Source organism: Cnephaeus nilssonii (assembly GCF_951640355.1).
Source record: "Cnephaeus nilssonii genome assembly, chromosome: 19".
Classification (NCBI taxonomy): Eukaryota; Metazoa; Chordata; class Mammalia; order Chiroptera; family Vespertilionidae; genus Cnephaeus; species Cnephaeus nilssonii.
In genome coordinates, this window is record NC_137090.1 from 8,902,202 (window position 1) to 8,923,005 (window position 20,804).

Consider the following 20,804-nt stretch of genomic DNA (forward strand, 5'->3'; position numbering starts at 1 on the left):
GTCCTCCACCCACTCAGGCTGCAAATAACTATCAGACCATCTTGAGCTCTGCAGGTTTGTGCTGGGGGCACAGAAGGCGGAACTTTCCCACTCTCTGTCTTCTAGGTCATCTCACCAACACTCTCTCACTAACAAAGCTACTTCTCTTAAAACAATTGTAAGATTTTTTTTCCCTCTGAAAAGCACAGGTAGCCCCACCCTCTGAGCTAAAAAGTGACTGTCTTAGAAGCAGGGAGACAGCGGAGTGGACAGCTGGAGGATGCTACACCCTGAGGGACAGAAGCACCTATGCAAGTTGTTCAGTGCCTATAACTAGGGGGGGCTTCCCAAGTTCAGCTAGAATGTACTGAGAATCAGGTCACTAGGGCAAAGTGTTCAAGGTCTCAGGCCATTTTTAAGGAAGAACAAGTGGTACTTAGAATTCTTTTGGTTTTTTAGGTCCCATTCTCAGGCTCTCTTGGGGTCTTTCTGACCTCTATGTTGGGGAAAGGGTACCCCCTGTTGCCCAAATCCTATCTGCTAAGGGGCAGGAGATTTAATTGGTCAGCAGCACCCTCGTGTGGCAGAAACCAAGACTGCAGCTGCCCAAGTGGCCCAACAGCTTTGGGGCATCAGCCAGATAGACAGATTGGTGGGCAGTGTTATAAATGTTAGTGTTCTCTGTGCCATCAAGGTACCCCATGCATACTTACTGCTTGACCACTTCTGGGGAGCATTTCCTGCTTTCTAACCAGAGGGTCTCTGGTCTTTTACCCAGGAGCATGCCCTATTCCTCCATCCACCCATCCTAACTCCAACTCAAGGGGAGGGCGCACCTTACCCAGAGCTGGCACTTGGTTAAGCCTGCTGCCTGTGTTGTCTGGATTGCAAGTGTGAAAGAGGCACCGCTGAGAGAGGAGGCTTAAGCTCAAAAGGGTAAGCTGATGTTACCTCCAATGGCAGGAGAGGCTCTGGCACCTGTCAACTCTCTACAGGCGCCAGACAAGAACTGCCACCTGAGCTCAAGACAGAGAGTATCACCTAGTGGTGGGTTCTGCCTTACAGCAATCCATTCTCCACTCCCTGGGGAGGTGTGGGAATGAATAGGGACAGACTCCTCAGAGTCTGAGATCCTTGCCCTCTGGAATGGACACCAGATAAAACACCTTTCCTCCAAAGATCCAGATACTCTCTAAGAATGCCAGGCCACTGGGCAGAATGCACATGTGGGGCTTCAGACTTCTAACCCCAAGAGAAAAGCTGCCTGTCAGTAGACTTTTCCCCTTCCAGTGTCAAATACTATCTGTTTACTGGTCACTTCTTCCCACACCCACTAAATGGGAAAATGGTTCTGAACTACAGAAAGGGGATGGAGACTTAACAGGAAGTTCTCACTAAAGATTAGGGCAAGAAGTCACCAAGGCAGAGAACTGAGTCACTAAGGGCTTCCTCTCATTGAAGATATTTAACAATAGAGAGAAATACTCCCAGAGAGAAACATGACCCTGTTTGGGGTTGGTGGGCAGGGAGAGGAGCACACCTACCTGGCAGCAGGAAGGTGGAGGTGAGGACTGGAGGCTGGTGACCTGCCCAGTTCTGGGCATTGAGGATGGAGAGAAGCAGTCTGTAGTGTCTAGCTCAGTGTTTGGATAGGTGATCTCCCATCTAACCTGGAAGGAGGTGGAGAAGCTGATGAGATGCAGTAAGAATGGACAGCACTGCCCTATCCTGACTTGGAATAAAGGGAGAGAAAATAGCTTATTGGGAAAAAGAAGGCAGGGCTATGTGTGTGCATGAGGTGCTGGGTGAGTGGAGCAGGTGTTACAGAGGAGAGGCTGAGAGTAACCGACATCAGCATCCCACCATAGAGGAATATCCATTAGCACAGCTGGCCAAGAGGAAAGAATGGGAATGAAATGACTGCTGATGCTAATAAAGGGGGTTACCTACTCTATCCAGGAGGGAGAAATTGTTAATCAGAAGGTAGGATACCATAATAGGGTCAAACAAAAAGCTAAGGAAAGACCTCCGGAATCTTTGGGAATAAGGAAGAGAGAGAGAGAGTGAGTGAGTGTGTGTGTGTGTGTGAGTGTGTGTGTGTGTGTGTGTGTGTGTGTTAGGCCCTTACAAAAGCAGGCCTGTGGCCTCTGACTGACCTTAGATCCCTACCTGGCTTGAGTCTGTGAAAGACATTGCATTTGCCAGGGCTCCGGATATCAGGTGACTGATGGACTTCGCCCAATTCCTCAGGGGCCATCCCTCCTGCTGCTACTGCCACCTGCAAAAGAAAATGACAGGTTATATTAGACATGAGGCAAGGGACTAGATGCCAAAGAGGGTCTCTGGTCTTTTACCCGGAGCATGGCCTTAGTAGGTAACAGTGATGGTGACAGTCACCATTATCCTCATTCCCTCCAACCTAAACATGAAGCCCAGAAGGACTCATGAACCTTAAGTATGCGCCCAGAGTTTTAACTGTTCTAAGAGTCCTACCTCCAGGGAACCAGTGCCCAGTCTGATAAAATAAAAACCATGGTTCCTATATTTAAGAGGTAAGTTAAGAATTCAATAGAAATAGAAGCTGTGAAACTCAGAATTATAAAGGGCAAGGAAGGGTCAAGGTGAAAGCAAAGTTAATGCAAGAAGGTGACTGGAGGAGGCCATTTAGTTGTAGATCAGATCATCAGCTTGAACTCAAGGCTCTTTTTGTCCAAAACAGCTTCTTCAAGGAGGGCCCGGAGGCAAAACAGAAAAGGTCCTATGAGACAGAAGAGATGTTTGCAGGACAGCAGACATGATGGAATTTGAGCACGTGGGTCCATCATACATTCATTCCCTAGGTCAGCGATTTTTAAGCCTTTTCTTCTCCTGGCACACATAAACTAATTACTAAAATTCTTCGGCATACCAAAAAATATGTCCTTTGCCAATCTGACCCAAAAAAGGGGTATAATGTTGATTCATTCACACCAAACGGCTATTGTTGTGTTGGCTGTTGCCATTTTTTTTTTTTTAAATTTTACAATCTAAGAGCAAAGAGGTCAGTGTCCCTGATTAAATAGTCAGGCATTGCATGTTTGCAGCTCACCGGATGAAAACTGCTGCCCTAGGTAAAGATAAATTTGCATGGGGACCAACTCCATATTCCTCCTATGCTGTCAGTTAGGGTGAGACAGAGAAAACATAAAGGCTTTGTACTAGGATCTATTTCTTTGTCATCAGCAGACAATGTTCATTTTGCAGACCCGCTGCCCCTCTTATCTGAACCCATAACTCTATCTCTAAGCAGCTGAGTGGTCCCTTTCTCCCTCCAAGATTCTGCTTCCAGCTTAGGGACTCTTCAGCATTCCCCTCTCTGATCACCAGTGGCTCCCAGGCGCATATGCATAAGCATCGGAAGCTACTTGTAGATACATCTGGGGGAGGTCCAAAGAAGGGAAGGGAGTCTGAGCACTAGAGTAAGATGACTTTAGAACCTGCTGTGCCGGCCAGCCCATTGGGTACACTATTTAGGGCTTAGGTCACTGTGGAGCACCACTCCACCTTCCTTCTGCCCTATGGAAGGAGAGAACCAACAACTCAAAACTACCCACAAAGGGGAGGTGCGGGGGGAGTAGAGTTCCCCACCCCCAATTTCCCTTTAATCTCAGAGAATATCCCATTTTACTTGGAGTTCTATAATCCCTCCTTCTCTCATTCAGTGACTCCCCTCAGTTTTCCAGCAGGTGAGATGTGTTTTGTTTCTCCCTTCCTTCTGATTTCGCTTTTTAATACAGCTGTATTGTATAATACAAAGCCTAAATTGAGATGTAGGGTAAATTCCTCACATTGCCTCTGAGGGTCTTCTGACTATCGCACCCCCAGAGATGGTGGCAAAGTGTTCCTTGAACTTTGGAGTAACTCTGACAGCATCAGGATCTTTACCCATGACTGTCACTTGCTTTCCAAGGAATTGGAACCCTTGACTCTAAATAAAAATTACACTTGTATAATATGGAGGTCATTGAAAAGTTAGTCTTTGAGGTAAAAATATATAAAGACTTTTCTCACGTTTTTTTTCTACCATTTTTTTCATATTTACCTTTTCCCCTCAATCTGTCCCTCCCCCCTCAAAATTTCACAGCCCTACCTTCCTTTCCTAAGGAAGCTCATGGCTCTCAGGAATTGGCGATCTTAAAGTTGGGGGCTCTATACCCAGACTAAAATTCTGGTTAGCATTCTGGCCTCTTGGATTCCAGTCTTGGCTGGATGCCACTACCTACCTCACTATGAAACTGTGGGCAAGGCACTTCCCTCTCTAAGAACTCAGTTTCCTGCTCTGTAAACTGAGAGGTTGAATTAGGTGATCTCTAGGGTCCCTTTCCAGCTCTGGCCATTTATAATTCTATAAGGGAGAAGACACTAGTGTCTTCCCATCAGGAAGTGAGACATTCCTGCCCTTAACACCTTCCCTTCTAGGCCAATGCAGTATGAAGCTCCCCTGCAGATTCCTGTCTTCCTCATGCTAGCTTAACTAAAGGACAAACAAGTGAGTTGGGAGGCCTTCCTTTAAGTGCCAAATTCCTTCTATTACGAAAAATATTAAGATGGTGATCTAATTCTAACCATGAATCTTGATAAAGCAGAGAGGAGACAAGGCAGGTAAAAGAGTATAATAAGCATACCCCCTCACAACACATACCCTAAACTTTTTAAGAGTCTGAGCACATATTTGGCTTTGCCCTAGAGAGCCCCTATAAGTAGTGGCTGCTTATCTATTACAACCATGTGTGGACATGTGTAAACATATTCAGAGCATCAACATAAATGTCCAATCAAAGCACACACACTCACTCCTGTCTTCTCCTACTCTAGGCCACATATGCCTTGTAAGAAGCTATGGTGGGAGGAAACACCACAACCCACTCTTCCCCCTCCCCAAAGTCAGAAAGGAAGGGAGTGAGACAGGAGCTACTTGGCTTCCTATAAATTGTTTTGTCCTTCCTCACAGCTGCAATCAGAAGCTAAGGGCTCCCGCAGGCCTTGTTCTGATCTGCTGCAGGCGATGGAGGGTTTTTGAAACGAAGAGGACTTGGCTGCAGCCCCATTTCAGCTGCCATTGGGGCTGGCTAATGGGCTCATTCGGGAAGACCCCCGCCTGCCGCACTAAAGAGTCCCCCGCCGACCCCCTCCCCAGTCCCAACCCAATTAATAAATGGGGGCTCCCACTTTATGACTCTGGGAGCAGGAACCAGAGATACAAATGACCCCTAGGGAGGGACAGGAAAAGGCCTTCCAAGAATCAAGCCAGAGAATTGTGCATCCACAGGCACATGCTGCCATAGGCTAGTCATATCCCATTTTCAAAGCATGAAAGAAAAAGAAACTGGAAAAAACAACTGTATTTTCTTTCCCAGATCGGAGAAGGATAGCACTCTTCAAGTCTATGACACATCCCAGCAACTCTCTTTTACCTGATTTCCAATCTGAAAAGGGTAGAGTGAGGGTGATCCTCTAGGTACACATCACATGCACAACTATTTTCCAGGGGACGGGAGGGGTGCCCCTCCCAGACTCTGCAATACTGAACATAGACATATCCCATCAAGTGGTTAATAAACATTTCCTATTTCTTAATAAAAAAGCAGCTACCACTTTCCAAGCTCTCATCACCATCAACAGCATAAATATGTCCTGGGGTCATCATCTTCAGGCTTTTATCCCTCCCCTCACATCCAAATTATCAAGCCTTGCTAATTCCTATGGACTCACTTCCTTTCTTCTCATTCCAGTATTAACTCTAGTGCAGGCCCTCAGGGCTTCACATGTGAACCAGAAAAATGATATCCTAAGCAAGCTTCCCTGCTTCCTTCACCCAATACAGCTGCAAAAGTCTTCAACATCATATTCATCTTACCATGCTCTGCTGTTACTGCTTACCAAATCCAATTTAAATTCTTCATTTGGCCAACAAGATTGTTCCTCTGACTTCATTCCCTAATATTCCTTTCCAGTACCACTCTGACTAGTCCATTCACAGCCCTCTGCACAAAACACACATAAACCTTCTTCCATAAATGTCCCCTCGCTAATCACTTTCCTCTCTTCTGTTGCATGTTCCCTATCTTCATTACCTTCAAAGAGTCTTTTCTGGTTAACTCAAATGTTTTCTGATTATTCCTTTACTTTGGCTCCCCTGTTACTAACTTACTTTATAACCTGACTTAATAAATACCAATTCCCTACTTCCCAGGTATGAGACTTATCTCACCCTAGACCCAAAAGTTCCTAAAGATGGGGCCCTCCCCTAATTCCTCCCAGAAGTTGCCCTGTACTCCGGACATGGCTCAGCTAATGAATTACTGCTCCCCACTGAAACAGCCCCCCCTGGTATAACTCTTGGGATATATATCAAACAACTACAAGGAATACAATCTTATTCTTAACGTCAATTTTCAGCTGTCATCTTCCCCTACCAATACTAAACTTGGCACTGAGTCTTTCCAGAATTACAAACTGTTTCATGACTTCAAAGTGTATTGCAAAACAAACAAAAAAGCATAGCCACCAGAAGAATTTGGTTATCTCCTTGATTCACAGTACATAACACTATTTTCTTTGAAGTCCCCTTACTTAGGATGAGAAGCCCCATTTTGTTCCTATTTCTAAGATTAATCCTATATTCTCAGGTCATGACCTAATTTTTTAGAATGCAAATCAATCCAGGAGCCAATAGTAATCTTCTAGCCCTGCCTCTAGCCTACTTCTGACCATTACATTTTTTTGGACGGTCTCTAGGAAGAGAAGTTATTCAAGAGTCTCTTTCAACTATTTAGTGAATACTTCCTTAAATTAACCTCACTCTCAAACCTGATTCTTCACTTCCTCTAGTTTAGCCTTGTGGGGTTAGATAGGAAAAAATGATCTGCCATTCCTGTGTACTGCCTACATATGTTCAGGTTAATAAGATTAACTTGCCTTTTAATCTTTCCATTCCTTAGCTTCAGGTGCTTAAAGAATCAAGGTAATAAAAGCAAAGCTCTTAGCACAGTACCTGACACACAGCAGTTTCCTGACAATGTTAGTTCCTGTTGGCCTTCCCTTCTTTCTTTCAACACCTTAGGTTTCTTCTTTCTGAGCCTGTTTTTTTCTCACTGGCTAAAGATGGCAGTGAACTAAACAAACTAATGTCCTTTAGCTCTAACATTCTGGTTAGTTTGCTGATCTATGTACTGCCTTCACTTGGATCTAAAATGAAGGGGAGAGGAATACTACTAGTCTCCAGGTTGACCTAAAAATACAAACAAACAAAAAACACTTGCAGTTTTAAAACTCCAAAAATACAAACAACTTTTTAATGTGATGCATCCATATCATTCCCTCCTTATTCCTGAATTCCTCTCTTGAACTATGTAGATAGCAGTGCTAAGCAAAATGTCCCTATATAAGTTATTTGCTTAATATAATCTAGCTTCCCTAGTGAAAATGTCTTCGTAACATCTCCCAGACCAAGGGTTCTAGGCCCAACCTCCACCCATAAAGGTAAAACTACTGTTGCTCACAGTGATGCTTTAATGAGGCCTTCCTGAAACTCTGAACCTTTAAGGCATTATCCCCAAACTTTCACTAGCCCAACCATAATTTTTCCTCCCATCTATAGCCCTATTTTTCTCCCCCCTCCCATTTTTCTTTATAAGCAATTATACCCTAAGTCTCTTTCTACAGCTCAGCCAGGAGATTGGTCTAGTTCTCTCCTTCTTTCCATCTCCTCATATTGTTTCTCTTTATATGAAACCTTTGGTCCCTAAACAGAAATTGCAAACACTGGTACAAGGCCAAACTCAGAAGTTCCTGAATTTATAAAAGGGTTCAGGCTCCTAAGCTTTCTGTCTTTGAATTCAGGCTCTTTTCCCCAGGGCCAAAAGCATTCAAAATTGCATTAACCTTGGGGTGGTTGTCTGCCTACAAGCTGATCCTCACCAAGGGTACCCTCATTAGGCAGTGTTGCAGTTCTGAGACACAGGAGGGAGAAGGATCCTCTTGAGACAGCCCATCTGATAGGCTCCTTAAAGCAGCGGTCGCCGACCAGTGGTCTGTGGACCACTGGTGGTCTGTGAGGTCCGAAAGGTTGGGGACCGCTGCCTTAAAGTAAGGAAAAAGACACCCTCCTCCAAGACCCAGGCTTCCTTCTTCACTTAGCTATGACTGTTATGTGGTAGCCTTTTAAGGTCTCTCTATGCTTCCTCCTCAGGGATGGTTTGGTTTGGATAAAATGGCCTTTATTCCTTTGACTATCAACATTATCTCCATGGCAGAACAAAACATCCAAAATTCCATCTACATCTAGGTCCTAGGGAACCTATGTCCAAGTTAATTTACTTCACGGCTATACTCTCTTATTCTAGGGAAGTATGCTACAGCTGAAAACTTCACTAACTTATCATCTAGAGAGAATTCAAGACTAACTTCTCATCAGCCTCTTTCTCTCAACCTTGGACTACTAATTTTTGAAAGAGATATAATGAGGCAATGCGTGACCGCCACAGCGAACACCCCGTCAGGGCTCTGTGGCCAACGCTCAATGGCCAAAAGCGTTTTGCCACCATAGTGATTATCATCAGGGCATCAAGGCAGCCCTCATCTGCTTTCTCACGGATAGCAGGCCCTCTTCTCACCAAACCTTACTTCCCACAGACACCATCTGCAACTGAGCGTAGAAATGTCATCAGTAAAAGCACGTCTCAGGATATGAGGGAAGAGGATAAGTGAAGGTTGAGATTCCCTCTTTCCTAGACTAGTAAAAAAATCTCTTGTACCCCACACAACATAAATTAAAAGCTCCTTTCACAGCTCCTAACGATAAAAAAAAAAAAAAGCATGGTTATTCTGTGTTTTCCCTCATTTTTCACCCCAAAAGTTGAGGATCTGGAAGAGACATTTGTCTTCTAAATTGCCTCTCCTTACCCTTCAAAACTGTGAAGTGGCCATCACTCTAAATACTCTGACAAGTTAAGCAATCACTACCTCTGGTAAGGCCTAACACATGTGAGTTGGGTAGTGAGTAGGGAAAAGAGAGAAAACTAGTAAATCAGAAGTAGGTGGACAGGAGATGGAGACAGCTGCATATGGTGAGTAGTAGTAGAGTATCACTAGTAATTCCTTCAGTTGTCATACTTCTCCCAAAGTCTCAACCCTGGCTTGGAGTAAACTAACGTGAAAGTATTCCTAAGGCTGTAAGAAATGCTACACCTGGACAGTAAAATTAATTCAAATGTCCAGGAATGTTCACCTTGCCCCTCAGGACAACCAGAGACTTAGCAATTCCATCTCAGCCTTGGAATGGTTAAACATTTACTTGAGGAACTCTCTACTTCCACTCCACCTAGCCCTTCAGGTGACTAAGTTGTGAATAGAGAAGTAACTCAATACCACAAAACAGTCAAGCTATGGGGCAATCTTAAATAACAATGGAAATCCCAGTTCAGCACCAAAAATATTAACTTCCTTAAGGCATTAACCTTACCATACAATTAAGGATGCCTGTCTGGGAAAAGATAGTGCCGAACAAATTTAGGTACTGAACTGTATGGTTTCTAGTTAGCATTGGATGTGACAGGAATAAAAAAAAGTCCAGTTAGGTCCTAAGCTTTTAGGCCCAAAATGGAAAGGGTAGCCATTGTTATGAGTGGAAACAATATACTCTACTAGAGTATATTCTAGGTTGAAGTTCACACTCCTAGTCATGAATTTGAAACATATAAAGACTAAAAAAATAATTATTTTTCTCTGGAGCATAAGCAGGAACACAGGATTCCAGGAATTGGAACAACCTGAGCTCTCCATTCTCCTTCTGGATAAACACGTGACAGCCCACAGGTAAAGGAACATACTTAAGAGTTTGGGGATTCAAAAGCAAGCTGGCAACCCTCATTACAACCGGTTTTTGAAAATTCAATTTCTTCCTAATTTTCTTGTTCTGGTGTACCCCATAATTTTGTATAATTGCCAACCCCATTCATAATTTCCTGATACCCATCTCCCTCTTCCTGTCTCTTGATGGGTTTTACCTGCTCTCTGCCTACTTGTACCACAACTAGCAGGAATGCAACACATACTACAAGGAAAAAATCAGTTCTGTGTCCTAAACCATGAAAGAAAAGGGAGAGCAATTATCTCCTCAGGTGGAGATAGTAAAGATTTTGGAGACAACAGTAATTTTAGCCTTACAAATAACTTTCTGGATTGGCAATGTATCCAGAAATCTCAACAGTGCTAGAAGACTAATTCCCACGCTGACCTTACTCATGGTAACATAGGACTGGTCAGGGGTGGTGGTGGTGGTGGTGATCCTGGTTTAAGAGACTATTCTTCAATCTAAACCTCTTCTTGCCAACTTCCCTGGATGACAGTTGAGCTCAAACCCACTTACCTCTCCCTTCAGGAGGAGTCAGGGTACATGAAGCTCAACTTTTTTGATGGCCTAGGACTACCATTATTTGTGTAACTGTTTTCTACTTTAAAAAAAAAAAAAAGGCATCTTACAGTTTTCCGCAACTTTTAAAAATTTCTTGTTCCTAGTCTTGTGTTTTGAAACACCTCTTTAAACCGCGAGGACCTTTATTTTGGTAGTTCATGAATCTGCAGTGATTCTGAGACAAAGAACCCCTAAGATAAAGTGGAGGGGGGGAAATGCCTTTCATACCTAATTGGGTTTGCTCAGAGGGGACAGATTAAGAAGTAAATGCAATGGAGCAAGTGATACAGTAACAGGAAATATTTAATTTTCCAATCTCCACTTTCCATTTTTATAAACTCAAAGAAAAAATTTAATATATTACAAAATATCTGTACACAGACAAGGTACACCCGATGGGGGGCAAAAACAAAGAGAGAGAAAGGAATACAGTGTCAGGAACCTAAATCAGGGAGAATGAGGTGGCAACTGACACTTGTCTGCTGTAGCATTCTCTCTCAAAACCTGCTAGTAACCATTTTAGTACTGTAACTATATATGCATATTATATATATATATATATACACACACATATATATACATATATATATATATACACACACACACACTCACAAGTGGTTGGATGTCTATGGCATAAGCTAACAGAAGTCCTACTTACAAATTTGTGCTAACTGCCCTGCTTTTAAACATATAGATCTGATGTCATTTTCAAACCCTTGTCATTCCTATAGAAAGTTGAAAAAACTAAGGAAACTGGATCAAGCAATTTTGTTTTCAAAACCACAAAAATAACTATGATCAAATCAGTTTTGCCTCATTCATGAACAGAATCAGATTTCTCATCTGTTCAAAATAATGTATTTAATGGACTTAATACCTCCCATGGTACAATACTTAACACCACTTTTGAATTATTTAAATTTGTAGTGTTCTAATAGTCAAGTTGAAATTCTGCCAAATCTTTACTTCCATTATGTTTATAGATAACACAGCTGAAAAATTAACAATACCTTTTCTTCCTTCACACAGATTGCAGGATATTTAAGTGAGTTCCTTTTTCCCTCTGCTTTTAGAAATAGTCAAAATTACCAAACTTTTTTTTTTTTTTTCCCCATTTTAAAGGTTAGACTCCCAAAATGGGGGTCTGGGGTTGAGATGGGATCATACATACACACACACACACACACATACACTCACCCCCTTCCCTAGTAGCAGGGAATGATGGAGACATAAGCGTATCACTTAGTATATTTGGCATAATTAAAAATAAGGGGTGAGAAGGGGAAGAAAAAAGTATTATTGATGACTGTTGATAATAAAAATATAATCAAAATGTATAAAAATTTTATTCATATTTGATGGAAAACCAATTTTTTTTCACTGAATATATACTTCTTAGTTCTTTAATCAAAACTGGGAAAGTGGGGCTCAATGCCTCAAATTCAAATATTCTAAAATACAAAGGTCCATGTCTCGAGGACTAAGAAGTCAACAGACAAAAGGTTCAGATTCCATGGCCGGTGTGGCTCAGTTGGTTGGGCATTGTACTGTGCACCAAAAGGTTGCCAGTTTGATTCCCAGTCAGGGCACATGCCCAGGTTGTTGGCTTGATCCCCAGTTGGGGGTCGTGAAAGAGGCAGCCAATTGATGTTTCTCTTTCTCCCTCTCCCTTCCTCTCTAAACATCAATAAAAAAATCTTAAAAAAAAAAAGTTTTGATGAACTTTAACGCAACATACCAATACCATGTCAGTGAACCTAGCAAATCTAATTGGACATATTGGTATAAAAAGCCATCAATGCCAAAATGGCTAGTAGGTTCTTTCTAATCAATGTTTGGCCCTGAGGGCAAAGCCAGACCAACCCAAAGAATAAAGAAATACACACACCAGGAATCTACCTATTTCAGTGACAGGGAAAAATAATCTTCATGTAAGTATCTGAAGAGGGTTCTTCTTTCATTTCGCTAACGTTTTTTTATTAGTGCATCTTTCTCTTACAAGTAGTCTTTAATTTTTTAATATAAGAACTTGGCATTGAAACATGAAACTTCACTTGAGTTCTGAAAACTATTCTTCAAGATGCTGAAGCACATTTGCCTTTTCTTTGTAAAAAAGGAGCTAACCTACTTTTCACAAATGTCTAAGTCTGTGCAGATAATTTATATAAATGTGTATGTTCTTAAAACACATTATATGCTGGTACTCACATAGAAACAAAAGCCAGAATGAGAAGCCTCCCAAGTTATCCCACCCTGAAAGCCTTTCCCTTTTCCATTTCCTTTTTATAAGAAGGAAAAATACTTGCCATGAAATCATAATTTAATCCATTTTACTAAAACCCAATCTCTCCAGAGGAAAATCCCTAAAAGAATTGGCAGGATATACATGCGGAGATGTGTATATGTCAATACTGTTCTTTCTTATGTTCTGCTCTTTCAAAAGTATTTTTTAAAAAGGTTTCAGGTATTGAAATATCTTCAGAAAAATATCTACCCTAAACTAAGTTACATTTCCATGTATTTCCAGGATGTTTCTTTTCTCTTTGACAATATTAAAATGCTCTGTTTCAAAGGTTTTGTTTTTTTGGGTTTGTTTTTTTTTTACATAAAAATATATGTGTAAACAGTATGCTAACTGCTCTTACTAGTCCTCTAGGTCTGAAGGCATCATCTCTAGTCCCAACTCAGCAGCAATGGCCTAGGTTGTCTGCATTTATAAATCAACTTCACCATCAGAACATGGTTTTAAAAAAACAACGAAAAACATTTTAGAATTCAAGAGTTACAGAGAACAAAAAAAGTGTTTGAATTTCCTTTCCTTTATTTCAAAAATGGTAAAGAATTATCCCAGGTTCTTGGGCATCTCAACGATTAATTTTTTTCCAAACAAATGCCTCAAAGAGAGACAAAGAAAAACTCTATGAAGATGGGGTAAAAAAGGGAAAAGATGGGATAAAGTCTACCTACTTGCCCAAGAATGCCACTTTCTACAACCTGCTTCATATGCAGGAAGAGTGGTCATGTCTTTTGCCAAAGCAAACTTTAAGGATGAATAATTTATTTGGAAAAAAGGAATGTTAAAGATGCTCAATGGGGAAAAAAGAAGTTTACTTGAAAGCAAAAATGTGAGGTGGTAGAGAGGAAGGAAACATTTATTTAAATCAGCCAGTCACTCTTTGCCCCTTACAGCAAAAGCCTAAGAGCAGCTCAAATTTTGTGAACACTATTCTTTCTTTAAAAAAACAAAACAAAAAATCCAAAAAACTAAATTCAAAAGAATAAAACATAAAAAAATAATCCTCAAACTTTAAAAACCTAAAGAGCCTCTCCTGGGCCATTTCAAAAACTGAAACTGTTCTCTTTTTCTTCTGCTCAAGAAGTGCGGGCAATGAACTCATAAAGCATTTACTTTTCCATTTAATGACCCTCTCCAAATTCTCTACTTATATTTACTAGGTAGAGTTGAAGTAAATGTTCTGACTATAACCAACCCATCCAGGGGTAAATGCTGCCAACATCATTATTTTATAGGTCTCGTGCTTAGTAGCAAGTGAGCAAGGAATACAATGAATAGCTTTAAAATAGCCAAATGCAGATGATTACCTCGCTCTGGCAAATGATTTCATTAAAGGTTCAGAGGACTGGATGGAGGATGGACAGGGAAGGAATCTTTCAGGACACTGAAGTCTCTGGGTTAGTAAGGAACTCCTCTCCCTCTTCCCCCTCTTGGCGGGACTCTTGTAGGCCCCCGATAGAGTTTTCCATAAGCAGAAGACTGAGCTGGGCCCCCCCAGTTAAGGCCTGCTCCTGAGCTGCTGGCTCCACTGGTTCCTGGCCCCAGCTCCCCAAAGTTTTGCAATTTGGTCTCTGCATGTGCCACAGAGTTGCTGCTTCCCTCATCCTTCAGGAATGGTTGCCCGACCACTGAGTGTAATGCTAAGGGGACCCTGGCAAAACGGAGGTCCTGGTCCCCTGGAAACTGCACTGACCCTGTACCCTGGTAACTGCTGGACTCCCCAAGGTGGCTCACAGAGCCTGAGAAGGTCCTGTTCTTCACCAGGGTCTGGGCCAAGGATTCTGTCAAGGCTGGACCAGAGTTGCGTTCATCAGTGTCAGTGGCACTGAACCCTGTTTCAGGCCCATCAGTGTTTCCGTAAGTCCTGTTGGGATGGGGTTGGGTAGAATATTCCATTGGTCTCAAGGCCTGGTGCTCATGTGGCAGGTGGCCAGGAGGCTCTGCTTCAGGCTGGGATAAAAGTTGCAGCAAGGCGGCTGTCACGGCTGGGTTCAACTCCTGGGGGACGCTGGAAAGATCGCCTTCAACCAGAGGGGGTGGAGGTGGCGGCGGTGGAGGTCCGGGGGGCTCAGGGGGCCTCTTCTCTGGTGGAAGAATGTGAGGAGGACATGCTGTGGAAGGGTTACTTCTTTTAACACCATCTTAAAAATCACATGTGATTATAAACACAAACATACATACACACACTCACACACACAAATACTACCCAACATAAACATATATCAATACAAGTAACCAAATATATATAAAGAATAAAATCTTGGGATCAGGAAATTTCAATTTATAAATAAAATCAAGTGATTAAAACCAAAACAGTTGCATTCTGGATCTAACAGCTGTTGTAAAAAGATCATATGTTTCAAATATTGTTCTGCTTTTTGTCTGAGATTTCCTCCATTTCCTTCCTTAAGGAACTGTTCTAATAATGTAGGCTGTTGGCAGCCTTCCTGCCCCTTTTTGCTGTTGAGTCAAAACATTAATGAAAATAAAGTAGAAAGAAGGAAGATGAGAGGGAACAATATACATGCTGTGGTCACATTTCTAGGACATAATCTTGCTGTACAATGGAGACCTTGCATAGACTTAGCTAACACATTTTACAGAATGCTTAATAATAATATGGTTAACACCTGAAATAGAACTTAAAGAACATACAGTAGAGATGAAATAAAGTAAAAAACCTTTCATTATCATCATGTATAAATATACACTTGATTCTCCAAACTTCAGTCCCTCTCCCCATAACCACATTCTGAAGAATGGAATATTAACCACCATACTGTCATTCAGCTTCCTATGTTATAGTAATTATAAAGACTAAAGTAATCTATAATAATTTTCTTTTTTGTTTCCCAACCTCCTGCATTTTTTCCATGCTATAAAAAAAATTACTATAGCAATGTCATGCAGAATGGGCTGTTGATAAACATCTGTTTATCTTGGAGACAGTGACAAGAACTGAGTATTCAGAAATGTATTAAACTAATATTATACTTTGTCTTTCCAAAGATCTTTGTCTTTCTAAACCACTCTCCAGACTTTTCCCCCCACTGCTGGCTAAGTTTGCCCAAGCATGCCAATCATTGTCTGAAAATGAACTCCTGCCAAGACAGCAGGTTAGAGATATAAAATGGCATGAGTTTGAGAACATAAAAAAACCAAGTACAGTCAAAACAGTACATTTAGAGAGTTGGAAGTTACCCTGCTGAAAAAAAAAGGCTTAATGTTTTGGGATATCTTCCAAATGATTGATTTTCCGTTCCCTATATTTTGAAATATCTATACAATAAATTCTTATTATCTGAGCTAGTAATATAAAGTCATTACTCAGACAAGGAAAAAGTAGTTTTTAGTTATAATTAGATATTTTGGTAGCATATTTACCACAATTATATTTTGCAAAGATAAAAAAGTAAGTATGAGCATGCAGATGAAAACACTACAAAATTGTGAAGTTATGCAGTGGAAGGATGAGATCAGATGCTATATGTAACATAAAAATAAGGGCGACCAACAGTCCCAATTTACCCAGGACTGAGAGGGTTCCCAAATTGCCAACTTTCACTTTTAAAATCAGGATTGCACAGAGATAAGCTGGTCACCCTCTATACAGTACCTGCTCAAGTAACTTGTTGACAGACTGGCTGGTTGACTAGGTGGTAGGAAAAATGAATTTAAGGACAAAAAAATTAGCTATGAAAATTCACAACCTGAAAAGTAGACATCCTAAAAAAGGAGAGCTAACTGAACTACATACAAACATCTATAGATTTCAGAGATTTTTGCTGCCAATGCTACATATCTCACTACATAAAAACATCACAGTACCGGTTAGTTTTTAAAGTATTTTTTGGACAATACATGAAACGAACACCAGGTTGTTGATGGTGGGATTTTTGTGTGTGGTTTTTTTTAATGTTGAGAGAAAATGACTTTAAAAATACCCAACTGCAAAAGTAAGCAAAACTAAATTTAAACTTTTCCAGATACACTACTTACTATTCAGATTTAAAGTTTGTCTTTTATGTAATTAGCCAAGTTGTTTCAGTAATATAAAGTCATATTTTGAGCTCAAATTTTTTACATGTATGAGGATGAAAACTATTTCAAAGTAGCAAAAGCAAATGGATTGTAAAAAACTATTAAAATAAGGTTAATAAAAAACTTTGTTTTTAATCCTCACCTGAGGACACGCTTTCATTAACTTGAGGAGAAGAAGGGAGAGAGAGAGAGAAAGAGCGAGAAAAAGGGAGAGAGAGAGAGAGAGAGAGAGAGAGAGAGAGAGAGAGACATCGATGGGGGAGAGAAATATCGATTGGTTGCCTCCCATCTGAACCTGTAACCTAGACTCGTGCCCTGACCAGGAATCGAACCCAAGACCGTTTAGTGTACGAGATGACACTCCAACCAACTGAGCCACCCAGACAGGGCTAATAAAACTTCTTAAAGGAATTAAAAATAAAGATCACATTTAAAATATCATACTGTTGTAAGATTTAGTGTTAACAATACTGCCAATCTTTAACAATTTGTACTAATGGAAGGAGGTGTTAATGAAAGGTACAAGTAACTTTAAAACTTTATTTGACTCATCAGTTTTCAACCATAACCCTGTCCCAACAAGCATGGAGAAGCTAAACAGTAGCCAAAGTGATAGATTTTCACCTTCTGCAGCTTATTTAGTCTGCCCTCTGGTGGAAGTGCTAATGAACAGTAAAATGGCCGAAAGAGGCAGCCGGGGAGAAACAATAGGAGAGACATAGGAGACACCAACTGGTTAATCCAGGGGTGACTGTAAAAATTAGGAGTGGCATTTTTATTTTCCTCTGAAAAGTAAATCCAACAATTTTTTACCATAGGCCAGGCCTTAATTTTGGTTCAATTTCATCATTGAGCTGATAGCTTGTTGGCTCAATTATTGAGTGAATCTCTTTCAATCACTATGCTATTTATTTAATTTGAACCACTTCTTTCAGGTATTTTGATTATAGCTGAATTTTTTTTTGCGGGGTTATGAGAGATGATACAAAGAGGCCTCCTTTAATTCTAGATTAGCTTTCTCTGTTATTCCATGTCCTGGAGTCAACTGAAATCAGATGATAGAATAGCAAAGTGAATTAAGAAACACATTAAAAGGGTACACAAGTTCTAAATTCTGGCTCTGCCAATAATATGGTTCCGGCAGTGGGACCATCGACAGGCTTTCTTTCTTTTTAAATAAGCAGGCTAATTTAAACTCGCTGGATTGCAGTTTCCCTATCTGTAAAATATAAGGGTTAATTTTATTTATATTATCTTCCAGTTTTAAAAAGCTTTACATATAAAAATTAGCTTCTATATTCGACTCTATACCAGTGGAAATAAGGCATATACTTTCTGCACCATCCCATATGCAGGACCCTGAAGTTGAAGGTTAGTGAATCTCTTCAACCCTTGCACCTCTTCTCATTCCCCAATTCATGGGGTCTTCATGGACAGCAAAAATTTCCAAGGAGTTGAAAACACTTTTAGATAAATAACAATTTTGCAAACAGACTGAATCAGAATTGATCAGAAAAACTTCTTTTCCTTCTAATAAATTGCATGCTGTGGTCATGTGAGATCAAGGTATAACAAACATATTTCCTTTTGTAAGATTTTTTTTTCCTTTATATAATGCTCATTTCCTAAGCTAAAATCCATTCAATTGTCTCTTTCAGGAACACATATTTTAAAAGAATCACTTTTATATGCTATTAATTTTTGAAAAATAAATGTATGGAGTTATCTATTTAGAAACATCCCCAAATTATTCTTCATGAGATTAACAATGATGTTTTATTAGGGTTTTCTTGAATGTATCTTCCAGGCAAGACTCTGGTATCCAGTATCCACTACACTAGAGTACCACTGACTATTTGCACAATCTGATGGTTTGTTTGGAAGGCAGATTTTCAAGAGTAAGTTGGCCACCATATACACAGTAGTTCAAATACGTCACTAGCTATGGTTGTGGTTTTTGTGGGTTAGAACACAGGGGCTTTACTTACCTACCTCCTAAGAAATGGAAAAACAATCAGTATGTGAAAAGGTGCTTTGAAAAGCTTTGAGACTTAAATAAAAGAAGCCGGACAAGAAATACATCACTTGTTGGTATGTTCTCCTGTAGACTAGGTTACAGAAAAACTGAAACCGATGCCATTGATGTGAAAAAGAAAATGTTAAAGAGATTTTTAAGAGGATCAACAGCACCTGAGCTCAATGAGATTCATGACCGGTCTGTTTACCTGCTGCCTCCTCCTGTGGCATTGTGGGAGTTCTTCGGGGCCCCTGTAGCCCACTGTTCTTGTCACTGTTGTTTTCCTCCAGGTTGCCTGTTGGCTCCTGGGTTTTCATCAGCTGACTCAAGAGAACTGCCAACATATTCTGCATGTCAGCTGGTGTGCTCGAAGCTTCAGGGGTTTTCTGTTCTGCTGAAGGCTGGACCACTGAAGCTGGGGGTGCCTCCTTTACAGATTCCTCTGGGGCCATGGGCTCTGAGTCCTGCTGCTGGGAAGTGGCTTCTGTTAGGGCACTGATAGATTGGTTCAGGGCCTCCAGCTGCTGCTGTATCTCAGGGTTGGAGTGGATGTTAAGCAGCTGTACCATTTGAGGGATGCTCAGGTCTGTTTGGCTCTGCAGCAGATTCAATAATACTGCCAATTCACTTTGATTCAATTGTTGTGTGATGTCACCGAGACCTGTGAGAAGAGAGTGAAGCCAATATAAGAGGATGAGGCAGGGCAAAGACTTCTGCATTTTTCAGTTGGCAATAGCAACTTATAATATCCAGTGAATGAAATTTCATTTTAAATGTCTCATTTTTCATGCCTCAAATCGTCATGACACAATTTGTTATTCTTTTTTTTTTAATTTACTGATTTTTAGAGAGGGAATAGGAGGGAGAGGAGGGGGGGGAGGGAAGGAAAGAGGGGGGGAGAAAGAGAGAGAGAGACAGACATGGATCTGCTACTCCACCCATCTATGCACTCATTGGTTGCATGTGCCCCATCTAGGAATGGAACCCACAACCTTGGGATGATGATACTCCAATCAACTGAGCTACCCAGCCAGGGCCACAATTAGTTAATTCTTTCTATTACTGCTTAAAAATGCATGGACTAGCCCGGCTGGTGTGGCTCAGTTGGTTGAGCGTCCCATGCACCAAGAGGTCTCTAGTTTGATTCCCAGTCAGGGCACATGCCCGGGTTGCAGACTCAATACCCAGTAGAAGACGTGCAGGAGGCAGCCGATCAATGTTTCTATTTCTCCCTTCCACTCTCTCTAAAATCAATAAAAACCATCTTTTTTTAAAGTTTTATAAATAAATAAAAATTCATGGACTAACTCAAATATCTCGTATTGTAAGTAAAAGTTATTTCATTTAACCTTTATTTATCCCTAGAAATCTGGCAATTAATTCAGGGGTGTTTATTTTTAAAGCTTCCTGGATGATTCTAATGTGTAGCCAGCATTTAAAATTACTGTTGTAGGTGAACAGGGAAGGGAAAGTGAGCCAAGGAAAGAATATCTGTAGTTCAGAAAAACTGTTGTTTCCACAGAAGAACTACTTTGTTATAATAGTTCATTATTATACAATTTTGTATATATTTAAATCAGATAACAGTCTACAGAACTAAGTACATTTAGCAATTGTGATTTAACATCATTGGCTTCTAAGGTATTATCAAACCTAACATATACAGGGCTTCAAACTATGTTTTAGAGATCCATGGGTGAATTAACCTTAAATTAAATTTGGCTCACCTAATTCAATGATTTATACCACACATCTAATTGAGATATAGTATTCCTTACTTCAGGAATAGAAAATACATCTATTGTAGGCTTTCTAAACCACAGGTACAAAACTTGGTTTATCTCCTTTTCCCTATGATCAGAACACCAACCTCTTTATTAATGCTTCAGTGGCTAAGAATTAACACACACAAACATCCTTGCACTTAACCTTTAAAACCTGCCAAAATGTGCTTAAAAGAAGCACAAAGTCTTGCCGAAACTGGTTTGGCTCAGTGAATAGAGCGTCGGCCTGCGACT

The 20,804-nt window shown here is 40.7% G+C and overlaps 1 protein-coding gene across 12 annotated transcripts in view; it reads right to left on the reverse strand.

Moving 5' to 3' along the window:
• The window catches only part of CDK12 (cyclin dependent kinase 12), a 75,412-nt gene that overhangs the window by 19,433 nt on the left and 35,175 nt on the right, over positions 1–20,804 (reverse strand). For 3 of the 12 annotated variants that reach the window (XM_079797431.1, XM_079797426.1, XM_079797432.1), the window contains exons 13-16: positions 18,995–19,447; positions 14,036–14,839; positions 2,149–2,257; positions 1,524–1,649 (exon numbers count right to left, since the gene is read on the reverse strand). In XM_079797431.1, the coding sequence (XP_079653557.1) occupies positions 14,127–14,839; positions 18,995–19,447 (1,166 nt within the window). In that variant the 3' untranslated portion in view covers positions 1,524–1,649; positions 2,149–2,257; positions 14,036–14,126. Of the gene's footprint in view, positions 1–1,523; positions 1,650–2,135; positions 2,258–7,773; positions 14,840–18,994; positions 19,448–20,804 lie in introns of those variants that run through there. The other 9 variants (XM_079797434.1, XM_079797435.1, XM_079797436.1 and 6 more) reach the window with 9 other exon arrangements.